A 14239-nucleotide genomic window follows, 5' to 3' on the forward strand; every position below is an offset into this window, starting at 1 on the left:
TTTCTCTGAAGAAATGGAGATATCAGCTGTCCCTCCCCACTGCCATTTATTCCTTCCTTCACTCAAACCTTATGTGGCTGCTACTTACCGTGTGTTAAGTGTTCACTTTTTTTCTTGGAATTCAAAAAAAGAAGGACAGTATTTGGGGCACAGATCTTTTGGTGTTCTATAAATTTTTTTAAAGTTTCATTTTACATTTGTGTGTGTGTGTGTGTGTGTGTGTGGCAGTCTTGCTCTGTTGCCCAGGCTGGAGTGCAGTGGCATAATCATTGGCTCACTGTAGCCTCAAAGTCCTGGGCCCAAGCGATCTTCCCACCTCAGCCACCCAAAATGCTGGGGTTACAGGTTTATGCCACTCTGTCTGACCTGAAAGTTCTGGGTTTACTTTCCCTTCTTTCTCTTTGCCGAAGTCAGAGATGATGGCAGCTTCCAGATTCTCTGGTGCCTGTGCTGGGCTCATGCTGGTCATGGTCTTGGGTCCAGGATTCATTCTGGAGACTCTCAGGGAAGTTTCCCATGACAAGGAAGGGTAGGAGAGTGTGCTGGCTTTGTGTGCTCCTCTGCCAAGCCCTGCTTCTCCTGGTAGGACACACTGAACCACAGCCAGGGCATTTTGGTGGTTAGTTAAAAAAAAAAAAAAAAAAAAAGGAAGAAGAAGGCACTGTGTAATTGTGCCGGGGATCTTCAGAAATTGTAATGATGAAAGAGTGCAAGCTCTCACTTCCCCTTCCTGTACAGGGCAGGTTGCGGAGCCGGAGGCAGAGCAGTCCTCTCTGGAGAGCCTGAAGCAAACATGGATCAAGAAACTGTAGGCAATGTTGTCCTGTTGGCCATTGTCACCCTCATCAGCGTGGTCCAGAATGGTAAGGAAAGCCCTTCACTCAGGGAAGAACAGAAGGGGAGATTTTCTTTGATGGTTGTTTGGAAGTCAGGCTTAAACAATTGTGTCTGTGTGTGTGCATGCACACACACTTTTACCTTATCTTTATTTGCTTGTTTTTATTTGAATGTATAGGGTTGTGTGTATTTCTGTGTAAATTTGGGGTTTTCCTCCTCTTAGTCTTTCACTTTTGTGGTGATTACTAGTCCCATTTTTAGAGCCAGGGCTGCAACTTGAAGGTTTTGCTAAAACCCTCACCGAAGTGTCTATGATCAGCATTTTAACTATTAATTAATGTGGCCAGGCAAGGGGTGGAAGGTGAGAAGACTAGAAAGGGAACATGATATACACGTTTACTCAGATACTGGGCTTTTCTAACATCTGCAGTGCAATTGAAGTTAGCAGTCATCTGCAGTCTAAAAAGAAAGTGATTTTGGGAGGTGCGTAGAAAAAATCATCTTATTATTTTTCCTCTATATTACTTTTTTCTTTTTTTCTTCTGAAGAAACTTTTGTTTTGGTGATACCTTCTTTTTCTCTAGCATGTATAATTTTGGAAGCATTTTTCATATGCAGTGTATACTTCAGAAAGAGAGAGAGAGAGGAAAATTGTCCTGTTCGGCGTTTGCATTTCCATTATTCCTGCTATTAGTTAAAAACAACAACAACAACAAAAAACAAGCAGGATACCTAGATCTGGAAAAGGGAGAATTGTGTAGAGCTGTCTTCCTAAAGTTCTGAGTTAGGACTGCCTCAGACCACTTTCATAAGTATCTCCAGTGGCTTTGTGTTTTATATTTATTAAGATAGAGAAAAAAAGAGTAATTACTAAGGGCAGCTGCTGTAGCTTTATGGTGATTACTGAACATTGACATGCTGTCACGTTTTGGAACTTTGAGTATTTAATCACTCTGGGATATTCTATTTTCCCCCATCTTGAGTGTGGACAGATGCTGGTGATGTAGCCTTCTGGGCACAGAGCAAGCCTCCCCCTCAGCCTCCACACCAGAAAGGCTCAGCTTCACACACTCCAAGTATGTTTTCTACAAGAACTACACTTTGTGGCTTTCTGACCCAAACATTTTTATACTAAATTACACACAACAAAGTTGTAGCTCAGAGAGGGAACAAATGGCTTATTTAGGCCACCATTTTCTTGAGCCATTATGATTTAACACAGGGCTCCCTTGGCCCTGTAAATTGGCAAGGATTCCATTATTCAACCCGCATACATGTGCAGAGACCCTGCTCTGGGCCAGATAGTATTCTGGGTACAGGCGGATAGAGCAGGAAACAAAACAGCTACAGTGATGGACAGGTCAGCCTGCAGCAACGCCTGCAGTCTCTGCGAAGGTAGCTGTATGGGTGGGCAGGTGGCCAGCACTTATTCAGCTCTGGAAGGATCTCCCCTCTGGCCTCTCCCCTGACACCCATCAATAAAACTGAGGAGCATCGGTGGACAGGAGACCTTGTGCCCCCTCCCTGCCTGTGCAGTTGGGGCTGAACCCAGCTACGAAGTTTGAGCTCATTCTCTCTGGCTCCCTCTCAATTCAGAGCTGAACTGTGGGAAGCTTCAGAGCTCTCTGTTTCAAGGACAGGTTCTCCTCACCTCTCCTAACGGAGGTGCACCAGGGAACTGGCCCTGCTCTGCCCAGGGCTTTGTCCTGGACTTTGCCGTCATGGTCCAGCAAACCCTGTTCAGATTGAGGTGAGTGGTGAGATTTCGAATTCTTTTTGACAGATAGGATTAAGTCTTCTTCTGTGGGACAAGTGGGAGGTAGAGGTAAGATTAAAGATGGCCAAATGTCTGAGTCCTGACAGCCACAATCTGGAGATCTAGACTCTTTACAGACCGCAGGGCACAGGGGCCTCACTAACAGAGTTCCCGGAAGTGATGAGTGTGCTGGGGGCTTCCTGGTTGAAGAGATACTAGAATGGACCAGCTGGGAGCTAATTTTTTGGGCTGGAGTGTGATGGCCTGCACATCACTGCCTCTGTCCCTCCATTGTCACAGCTGCCCCTTGGGAGCCAGCTGAGGCAATTTGTGGTCAGAGTGACTTTGCACAGTTGTCCTGCCTGTGCTCAGGAAGGGAGTTTCTGTGGTCCCTTTGAAACCACAGAAGAGCCCCTCGTATAGCTCTCAATGGAGGGGGCAAAACATTCAAATAACTCAGGAGATAACACCACTATTTGTTTTTAACTGTGAGTTTTTAGGCAATCACAAAGATCCAGATGTATGTCCAAGCCTCTCTTTGCAATTCTAATTAACCTCAATGTTGCAACCATAGACCTACCTTACAGAGTTCAAAAAAATATGCAAAAACCCTGCCTTTCTTCTTCCTCATACCCCAAAATGCCATTCTGAACACTTCCTGTTAGTTAAAAAAAGATTTCCATGGTGTTACCCGGCACTGTACACAGTCTGTGTCCCAAGACAAGGAGGTACAGTTCCACATGCGCCCATGACTGGGTTGGGCTCTGCACTCTCTCTATACTTTGAGAGCCTGATTTTCTGTGATTGGGCAGAGCTGGCCCACCTGGTGCAATGTCCTCCTCTGCCTTTCAAACATGCTTTAGTCATCAAGATCTTCAAATCTGTAACCCTTTCCAGCTTGATCCAGCAGAATGCAGATTTGGAAAAACAGAACGAGTTTAAAATACATGATTCTAAGAAACCTGGACCAGAACTATCAAAACTTGGTTTCCCAGAGAATATAGCAAATGGGCTCATTGGCCAACACTATGACACTGGCTTTTGAGAAAAGAAAGGCTTTATTGCAAGGCTGGCCAGCAAGGAGACAGGAGTTGGGCTCAAATCTGTCTCCCCAGTTTGGGGCTTAGGGCAAGTTTTAATTACATAGACGCATTTCTTATGAGTAGCAGGCAGAGAGCCTCCAACTTCTCCTGCCTAGGTACCAGCAGCTTAGACATGATGCAAACCTGGGAAGCACATACTGTATTTGGAGAAAGTGATTGGGAAGAAATGTGAGCTGAGGGGAGGGGCTCAGTGCCCCTGAGCTACACTTAGTGATGGCAGAGGAAGGGTGTCCTCCTGCAGGAGGCTGTTCCACATCTGCTCTGGTTGTAGGGGGAGCTGGCAGGCATTAGCAGCGTCCTCTTTCCCCCAAGAGAGGCAGCCTCCTCCAAGTTTTGGCGACATTATGGCCCTGCAATCATAAGGGTTTGTGAGCATAGTGCTAAGGAGGGAAATGGAGCTGCTGTTACTAGTTCCACCCCAACACACACACACACACTCACAAGAAACCTCACAAGCACCGTATTGGAAGACTTTGCCATCCAACCTGGGATTTGACAGGCTCTAGAAGCAGAATCATAGACTCATGAAGTTCCCCCAAAGCAGGAATCTTCCTTACAGTAACCCCCAACCGCCCCCTCCACCGCCTCCACCGGCTGCTTCTTCGAACACTGCAGTGTTTGGAAAACTCACAAACTTCCAAGCTTGCCTTTCCTATTGTTGCATGGATTGAAAGCTTGCGTTGTGTGAAGAATGGCGCTTCCTGCTGTGCTTAGTTTTATCTCATATAATCTTTGCACCATTTAATCCTTGCACTCACCCACTCATGCAACTGCCTTTGCAGAGACTGGAGGGGCCGCTGTAGGCTGACCTTTCCTTCACTGTACCTATTTTGTTCCCTGCTTTATTCCCCTGCACCCAGGACACTGCCTGGCACAAAGACAGGTCTTTATAAGTGTATGCAAGTGAATAAAGAAATATATATTATTACTATTATTTTTGAGACAGTTTCACTCTGTCACCCAGGCTGGAGTGCAGTAGCGCAATCTCAGCTGACTGCAACCTCTGCCTCCCAGGCTCAAGTGATTCTCATGTCTCAGCCTCCTGAGTAGCTAGGACTACAAGCATGTGCCATCATGCCCAGCTAATTTTTGTATTTTTAGTAAAGACAGGGTTTCACCATGTTGGCCAGGTTGGCCTCCAACTCCTGACCTCAAGTCATCCTCCTGCCTCGGCCTCCCAAAGTGCTGGGATTACAGGCATGAAACCAGCCTAGAAATACATACTATTATTTATTCCTGTTTTACAGATAAGCAAAGTGAGTCATGGAGAATTTGGTTGAAAGTCCCAAGGTCAGGAGTCATGAAGCTGGGATTAAAACCTAATCATCTGACTTTAGAGAGTAGACACTTGCTCCATGCATATTGCCTCCAATTCATTCATTCAAGCACTCCCTGCTCAAGAAGTTCTTTCTTATGTTGAGCTGAAATCTGCAGCCCTATGCGTTTTACCCAGCAGTCCTGGTGCTGTTCCCTAAAATCACTTAGACTGTGCCTGCTCTTTCTGTGTTTACAGTGTCAGCTGTAACATCCCCCTCTTCAGCCTAACGTTTCTGAAATCCCTTGCCACTGGGTCTCCCCTCCTCTTCCTGTGTTCTTTCTAAGAACACCTATGCAGATAGGTGTCTTCTGTACAGGGAAGCTGTTCCTGAGAACCGGGCATCAACTCTGTTAGAATAATCTACGTATGAGTTATTTTTTTGAGAACTATGTGTCATTGCTGACTCATATTAACTCTGTGGTTAACTAAAATCTCAAGATCTCTTTATGTTTGTTGAGAAACTTATTTAACTTCTCTGGCCCTCAGTTTCCTTCACTGAGCAGTGGAGTGATTGATAACCTCCACCTGTGGTTGCTGAAGGTCTTGCACAAGATGATATAGTTAAAGTAGCTAGCAGCGCTCACGTACCGCAGATGCCTCACAACGGTTTGCAGCCATCTCTCTATCTGTGTCTTTGTCTCTCTCTCACACTGGTTTTGGCTTACTGTTAGCAGCTAGCCAAGATAAGGGTGTTTATGGTCTTTGCATGCATTGTTTCTGTAGCATACTGGAGGATTACAAGAGGTTGGCGAGTGAGGGGGCGGTGAGGAGTAGACAAAGGCAGCCAACTCTTCCAAGTTTAGCTTAGAAGGGAGGAGCGGTAAACCCTAGTTGAATGTTGGACTGAAGCAGGTTTGTTTTTGTTTTGTTTAAAGGGTAGGGAAGATCTGTGCGTGTTTCCAGGATAAAGAAAAGGAGAGAATATGATATTAAAGATTCTGGAAGTGGGAGAAGGAGCAATGAAATACAGACTTGAAGTCAGTGGCATGGACAGGGTCAAGATCACAGGTAGAGGATGCAGCCTTAGAGAAAAGGAAGGGGCTCGGTTCTCTGAGCAAGGAGGGAAAGAAGAGAGGCAGATGCAGAGAAGTACAGCACATCGTGCTGCTGGTTGTAGAAATAACCTCTAACTTTTAATACAGTCATCCCTCGGTATCCCTGGGGGATTGGTTCTAGGACCTCCCTCGGATGACAAAATTCGTGGATGCTCAAGTCCCTGATATAAAATGGCATAGTATTTGCATTTAACCTACACACATCCTCCATATCCTTTTTTTTTTTTTTGAGACAGAATCTTGCTCTGTCGCCCAGGCTGGAGTACAGTAGCTCGATCTTGGCTCACTGCAAGCTCCGTCTCCCGGGTTCATGCCATTCTCCTGCCTCAGCCTCCTGCCTCAGCCTACAGGTGCCTGCCACCATGCCCAGCTAATTTTTTTTGTATTTTTTAGTAGAGACAGGGTTTCACCATGTTAGCCAGGATGGTCTCGACACATCCTCCATATACTTTAAGTAATCTCTAGATAATCTCTAGATTACTTGTTTTGTCTTTTTTTTTTTTTCTTTTTGAGATGGAGTTTCACTCTTGTCACCCAGGCTGGAGTGCAATGGTGCAATCTCAGTTCACTGCAACCTCCACCTCCTGGGTTCAAGCAATTCTCCTGTCTCAGCCTCCTGTGTAGCTAGGATTACAGGCCCCTCCCCACCCACCCAACAACTGGCTAATTTTTGTATTTTTAGTAGAGATGGGGTGTCACCACGTTGGCCTGGCTGGTCTTGAACTCCTGACCTCAGGTGATCTACCCGCCTCAGCCTCCCAAAGTGATGGGATTACAGGCATGATCCACTGTGTGTGGCCTAGATTACTTATAATACCTGATAGAATGTAAATGCTATGTAAACAGTTGTTATACTGTATTGTTAAAAGACAGTAACAAGAAAAAAAATCTGTACATGTTCAGTCCAGACAAATGGTTTTCTTTGTTTTTTTTTTTTTAAATATTTTGGTGAGTGGTTGGTTGACTCCAGGAATGCAGAACCCGCAGATACAGAAGGTTGATTATGTGTTCAGAGGCAGGGAATACCATCTTGGGTTCCAGAAAGAAAATGATCAGCATTTTCTGTCATACTCTGGTAAAAACAGATCTTTTGAATGGACAGGTGTATTAAACCCTGTGGAGCTGGCTGGGCCCGGCGGCTCACGCCTGTAATCCCAGCACTTTGGGAGGCTGAGGCAGGTGGATCACGAGGTCAGGAGTTGGAGACCAGCCTGGCCAATATGGTGAAACCCCAACTCTACTAAAAATACAAAAATTAGCCAGGCGTGATGACGCATGCCTGTAGTCCCAGCTACTCGGGAGGCTGAGGCAGAAGAATCTCTTGAACCCTGGAGGTGGAGGTTGCAGTGAGCCGAGATCACGCCACTGCACTCCAGCCTGGGCGACAGAGTGAGACTCCGTATCTAAAAAAAAAAACAAAAACCTGTGGAGCTGATGAAATCCTGCAGGGAGCTTCACGGTGACAGCAAGAGGAGAAACACATCCCCATATGCCCCTCAGAGTTTGAAGTCCCGGCTGCACCTCTCCCCAGCAGCAGGTTGACTCTGGAAAGTTGCAGTGTTCTTACCTGCAGAGTGGGAACAGTACTACCCATTGCACAGAGTGGGTGCAAAGCTCCATGACGGAATACATGGCAAGTGCCCACCACATTGCCTGGGATGAGGTGGGCCCTTCCTTTATGTAAGAGAGCCCTACAGATACACTCAGAGTGGGCACATTCCTACAGAAGGAGTGTTATTTGTGTAGAAAAGAAAAACATGAAAGGCTTTTATTCCTATACACAATAAAGCACCCCTTTAATGTCTTTTTGAGGAGGATAATATGAAATTGATGAAAGGGAACCCTGTGGTTGGATCCCTGACAATCACATGTATCCCTTTTTTCACTCTTGAAAAAGGAGTAAAGGAATAAAATAGAACAGGAGAGGGGGCAGAGAGACCTTCACCGCCCCCCCCCACCCCCATCATCCAATCTATAGTCAAACCCTCCAGACTGTGTCTCCTTGGCATCTCTGACACCCCCACCGCCACCACCCCAGTTGACTCCTATCTTATCCCCGGATCCTGGATCTGATTCTGCTAAGTTCCTGCCACACTAAAGACAGGGTGGCTTTCTGATGACAACATTCCTCTGCTTAAACTGTCAATAATTCCTTGTTGCTCTCAGACGGAACTAAGTTCTGAATTTCTTCACACGGCTCTCAGCAAGCTCACAGTCACCCTGCTAGGCCCCAGGGGCAAATCTCAATGGTCACCTTCTTGAAGCCCTGGCTCAGTTATTTCTTTCTCATTGAGGCTCACGACCCCACCTTCTTGCATGCCTCAAACGGCCCCTTACCATGCTCTTCTTTCGCCCATAGCTCATCACACCGTATCATTTTAATTTACGTATTTTGCTTACTGTGGATGATCTGTCTCCTCCTCTGCTGTCCTCACCAGAGCATCAGTTCCTCAAACCAAGGCTCTTTGTTTTGTTCTTGGATGCAAGCTAAATGTCTGGCACACGGCAAGTGGTCATAGATACATGTCATTGAAAGAATGATTCATCACCTCCCTCTTTGGCCTTGTCTGTAGTTCTACCAAATCCCATTCCCTCCCCAGTGCCCTCCATTCCCCCTCCTTGGCTGAACATTCTGAACCACAGACAGTTCTTTACCCTGGACCTTTGCATATTTTGTTCTCTTAGCGTAGAGCGGCCCCTCTCCCTCCGTCTGCTTGGCTAATTTCTACTTTTTCTTCAGATTTTATCTTAGATGTCATTCCCTCAAGGAATCCTTCTGTGACTCAACATGGAATTAAGTTGCCTCCTTTGACCCTGAAAGCACCGTGTACTCAATCTCATCTTGGCATGTCTCGCTTTGCTGTGTGGAATGTCTGCTTTCCTTGTTTGTCTATTCCTTTAGACTGTAAGATCCTAGAAAGTGGGGGCCGTGCCTTGCTCATGACTGTGTTTCCAACAACAAACACAGTGTTCAGTAGAGAGCAGCTGCTGAGTACATTTCTGCTAAATGACAGTTGATGGAGGACATTTAGGGCTGCTTGGAGGTCAAGTCAAGGAGGCATTTAACATTCTAGTAAAACAAGGAAGTAACAGGCTCCTGAACATGCCCACAATGAACCAGATGCAAACCTTTTCCCTTGGCAGGATTCTTTGCCCATAAAGTGGAGCACGAAAGCAGGACCCAGAATGGGAGGAGCTTCCAGAGGACCGGAACACTTGCCTTTGAGCGGGTCTACACTGCCAAGTGAGTCCTAACCCTGATGTTGCTAACAAGTGGGGGCATGGGCAGGGGGGCCTCCTTCTAGGAGTGATGACCACCCTTAATACCACATGTCTGTCTGAGCCAAGTTTCTGAGCGCCAGGGAGGTGAGGAAGGTTGGACTTCACCAGAGAGGCTTTGTGGACACCCTTTATCATCTTAGTGAGTGCTAGTGTCAAAAGAAAGGGAGTGGGGATATGGGGCACATTGGTGGAGGGAGGTGTGATCTCTGCAGCTTCAGAAAGATCTGAAAGAGTCATTTGGTTAGAGAAGTTGACCTATTTCCTGTGGGGTTAGACCAGGGGTGCTACTGTGAACACCAGCCATGACTCACCAGTCACCTTCAGAAGCCACAGGCAGGACATGCTGGCGACAGCCTTCAACTCACCCACCCCTTGCTCCCCTTCGGATGGAAGTCTGGAGGTGACACCACTGCATTTTCTAACACAGGGGCTCCTTGAGCAACTAGAACAAGAACAGAAAGAATGGGGACATTAGCAGGTGCTTTCCCCCTCTCTCATTCTTTTCTTTGAATAAAAAGGTTGTTTGAAAACACCTGAGCGGTTCCTAAAGATGGGTGCAATCTATTTGGGATGCAAATCCGAATGAATGTTATTCAAATGCTCCTCTCTCCTTTATGCAGAGTGTATTTCAAGGCTCAGCCAGTGGCAGGCGTGCTGGGGACTATGGACTACGGACTAGGGGCCTGTCACAGAGGAAGGCCTCATGCTAGAGAGCTAAGGGAGGAGCTGGCCTTCAGTTCCATCCTAGGAGCAACTTTGATGTTCCCAGAGATCCTTCCAAAGGGGGAGTCATGGTCACCCAAGAAAAATGTATTCAGAATGCCAAGAATGGTGCAAACTCAGGACAAAGATTCACACTGCAGGGTTGGAGTCCCTGGGCTCACTGCTGGCACCACGGGAGGGAGGGTCCCCTTCAGGGGTACCGTTGGTTTCCTGTGAATTAAACTGGCTTCAAGGGATCTCGACTGAACAGGCCTATATCACACTCACTGATATACTTTCTCTTGAGTCCTTCTCCTCATCTAGGTATTTTTAATTGTTTCAGTGAGGTGTAGGCATGAGGGATTGGAGGGGGCATCTCCTCCATTGCAGTTTTTCTTTGGCTGCTTTGCTCCCTCAGCTCCGAAATCGCTGGGCCACTCTCGAACGCATTAGTACGGCAGTCACAGGTTGATTGCCTGGCCCCTTGCCCTCTTTGGGCATTTTCCCTTTCAGACAGCCCCTGAGTACTCACAGTGCTGCTACAGTGGGCCACCTAGATGTCCCTCTTTCTCCACGCTCCCACCTGCTCTGGGCTCCACTCCCTTCTCCCAAGCACTTCTGTCCAGGGCTATTCCAGCAGTTTGAGCTCAAGGAAATCCTTTGCTAAACTGATTATAGAGAGGTTTCTATTTTAACATTTAGGCCTTCCGTGTATTAATTCTCAGAATCAATTTAAGATGTTTAAAGGTGTGATTTAAGACATTTTAAAACCATTTGGAGGAGAGTACAGAAATTATGTCAGTTGCTGTCAGCCTCTTTGCACCATCTGCAGAGAAAGATACTAGAGTCCCGCCTTGGACACATCCACGTGCAAGAGGTGCAAAGAAGGTGTCTTTGATGAGGCAAGGTCAAAACTTCTCCCCAGACGAAATCCAAAGAAAGCATTCCTACTATGCTATATCAGTTTGGAAAGAAAAACTTCTGCCAGGTGACTGCATTCTCACTGGTCACATTGTGTTCCTATGGACTCCTCAGCTCAACCAATTTGGAGAAGTTATGGTGCGATTTCACCATATCTGGTTAGAAGTTAAATTTCCATTTTGCTGGCAATGAAGAAGAAATGGAGCAGGCCAGGCTGTGTAGTTTCTGCCACGTGCCCCCGAGAGTGAACAACTCTGTTTGTAAGAAGCCATGGTGCTTAGACCTGGGCTCGCTAGTTGCCAGCCTCCAAATTGCAGAAGTGCCCTTTGGTTGGTGGCTATGCTGTGTCACTTGGGAAGGTCGTTTGGAAGTTCCACAGTCGTTGTGGGGCTCCAGAGATTAAAAAGCGTAAGAGGAGAGTGGAAAGTGATTGTTGCTGCTTGGGCATCCCCACCGTGTGAGTGCTGCAGCCCAGCTCTCAAAACCCATGGGTCTGTACACTCAACCTCCATGAGAGGGAAGGAGAAGGATGAGGGAGGGGAGAGATAGCCATGGAAAGGTAGGAACTAAGCAGGCAGGGTGGAGAGTTTTCCGTAAGATAAAAACTGTCTGGACACTGCTGCGGTTCTGTTACAAAGACCACTTCCTCCCTGGGCCAGCAACATATCTGTGTGCCTGTCTGGGTTGTAAAAAGGGTCAAAGATCAATGCAGCAGGCAGCTACATGCTGGCAAAAGCCAGAGGCAGCTGGTCTGTTTGCCTGTGCCAGGAAACCACTGGGAATGGGGTTGTGTGTTATTCTAGGAGAAAGTCGTCCCAGCAGCAGCTTCTCCAGGGGCATCCAAGAGCACTGAAAAGGGTTGCAAGATGACCCATGAGGCTGCAGGAAGAAAAGAACATGCATTTAATCTTGCTATCTGAAAAGTAAGACATGAAGCTTTCCTCATTTTTAATATACACATGGACAGTAGTATGTGTATATAGTTTATATGAAAATATACTTGTTATAAGGTTGCATGCTCAAAATTTTTGGTTCATGGGGTGTGGGATCATAAATGTTTAGGGACCATGGCTATCAAGGAAAAACAGCATGAAGGATAAATGATACTGGTGGATTAAAAAGACAGATGCATGTATTTTTAGCATAAAACACAACTGCTGACTGATACAGATAGCTCAAGATTCTGGGGCAGCTGCTGAACAGATACACTAGCCAGTGTGGCTCATCAGCTCAGACTTGGCCTTAATTAATGGGCTGTCCCTCCACCTATCTCCCATGAGGGCAGAGCTGAGTCAGGGTTTGAGAGCTAAAAGGAATTGGACCTGGACTCTGTTCACGTGTATATTTTAATTCTAATTAATTCATTCTTTTGAAAGACAGAGTCACACTCTGTTGCCTAGGCTGGAGTGCAGTGGCACGATCTTGGCTCACTGCAACCTCGGCCTCCCAGGTTCAAGTTATTCTCCTGCTTCAGCCTCTTGAGTAGCTGGGATTATAGGCACATGCCCCCATGCCTGGCTAATTTTTGTATTTTTAGTAGAGACGGGGTTTCACCATGTTGGTCAGGCTGGTCTTGAACTCCTGACCTCAGGTTATCCACCCGCCTTGGCCCCTCAAAGTGTTGGAATTACAGGTGTGAGCCACCGTGCCTGGCCTGTTCACATGTATAAAACACAGTTTAATGTCCTATTCCCAGCCAATGAGCATGGCTAGAGCAGCCTTGGTCAAAGTTTGGTTTTTGGAGAAAAATCCTTGTAAGCTGACCTAAGATTCCTCTTTGTGAGTGTAAGTAAGCACAGGTTGCAGAGAGGGGAAGGGTCTCTGGAGAGGTGTAATTTTCTAAATGGATTACAAGTTCATGGACTTTTAACAGGTGTTACAGGGGATAACAAGTTCTTTATAGACAGACTTTTGAGGACGTTTAAGGGTATTCTGATTCTTGGTTTTCTAAGAGGGGAATGTATTATTTAACTACAGACACCCCTACCGCCCGCTTTTTGCAGAGTGTATCAAAACATGTTTTTGGAATACCACCCTCATGTCGCTTCTCCCTGCATCTCTTATCTCTTGGTGTCCATTCTAGACTCACTCTCTTTCTGTTTTTTTTTTTTTTGAGATGGAGCTTCACTCTGTCACCAGGCTGGAGTGCAGTGGTGCAATCTTGGCTGACTGCAACCTCTGTCTTCCGGGCTTAAGCAATTTTTGTGCCTCAGCCTCCTGAGTAGCTGGGATTACAGCATGCACCACCATGTCCGGCTAATTTTTGTATCTTTAGTAGAGACAGTGTTTCACTATGCTGGCCAGCCTGGTCTCAAACTCCTTACTTCAGGTGATCTGCCCGCCTCGGCCTCCCAGAGTGCTCGGATTACAGGCGTGAGCCACTGGTGCCTGGCCTAGACTCACTTTCAAGTGGCATAGACTTGTAAAATTATTTAAAGGTGATAGGTCTACAATGATCCTGTCAATTAGTATTGACACTATTATTAATAAACTGTTATTAATTATATTTACTTACTTTAAATTAATCCAAACTAATTAACGGAACACTAAAGAGTTTCTATGTTTTATTCCCAGAGGTGGAGAAAAATGAAAGGGAATATAGCAACGAATTCTTTTCTCCATAAAAACATGAATAGTGCAGCACATCAAGTTGAACATACCACAGCGAATTGTTGCAAGATCTGCTGAGTAGCTCCTATTTAGACCTCAAGGAATGAGACTCAAAATGGGTTCATCAGTTCTGTTTTGCAGAAAAAATAGCGCAAAATTTCTCAACAGAAAATCCAGAATAATAATAATTTGTCAATAGGAAAGACATTTCCACTGGGGGTTAAGAAGGAAGACATTGGAACAATGATAGCCACCACTTATTGAATGCTTACTGTGAGCCAGGTGGCACTTCACCTTGTTTCATTTTCACAACAGTCTAGGGAAGTAATTACTAATGTCTCCATCCACCTCTTGTAGATGAGCAAATTGAGGCTCATTGAGGCTAGGAAATGCACCCACACTCACATAGCCCATAAGAGGCAGCCATGGCATTGGGCCCAGACCATGTGAACTTCAAAGACTACACGAGCAGCCACTGCGCAGCTGTCATGGCTAAAGCCACTTGAATTCAGCCCAGCAGCAGCCCCCTCTCCAGGAGGGGCACATAGCTTGCAGCTTTGGGTAGAAGCTGCACTTGAAGTCCTGGATGGCGAGAGGGACTGGCTTGAGCCACAGCCAGGAACAGGGCTCTGAGAATATTCTGGAAATCCACAGG

The 14239-nt window shown here is 46.2% G+C and overlaps 1 protein-coding gene across 6 annotated transcripts in view; it reads left to right on the forward strand.

Annotated features, from left to right (window-relative positions):
• The first annotated feature begins 276 nt into the window (after window positions 1-276).
• Window positions 277-14239, forward strand: part of ALOX5AP (arachidonate 5-lipoxygenase activating protein) — a 147168-nt gene continuing 133205 nt past the window's right edge. For all 6 annotated transcript variants that reach the window (XM_063792037.1, XM_063792038.1, XM_024348502.3 and 3 more), the window contains exons 1-2: window positions 277-863; window positions 9214-9313. In XM_063792037.1, the coding sequence (XP_063648107.1) occupies window positions 794-863; window positions 9214-9313 (170 nt within the window). In that variant the 5' untranslated portion in view covers window positions 277-793. The remainder of the gene's footprint in view (window positions 864-9213; window positions 9314-14239) is intronic.

The sequence above is a fragment of the Pan troglodytes genome, chromosome 14 (assembly GCF_028858775.2).
Source record: "Pan troglodytes isolate AG18354 chromosome 14, NHGRI_mPanTro3-v2.0_pri, whole genome shotgun sequence".
NCBI classification, from domain to species: Eukaryota; Metazoa; Chordata; class Mammalia; order Primates; family Hominidae; genus Pan; species Pan troglodytes.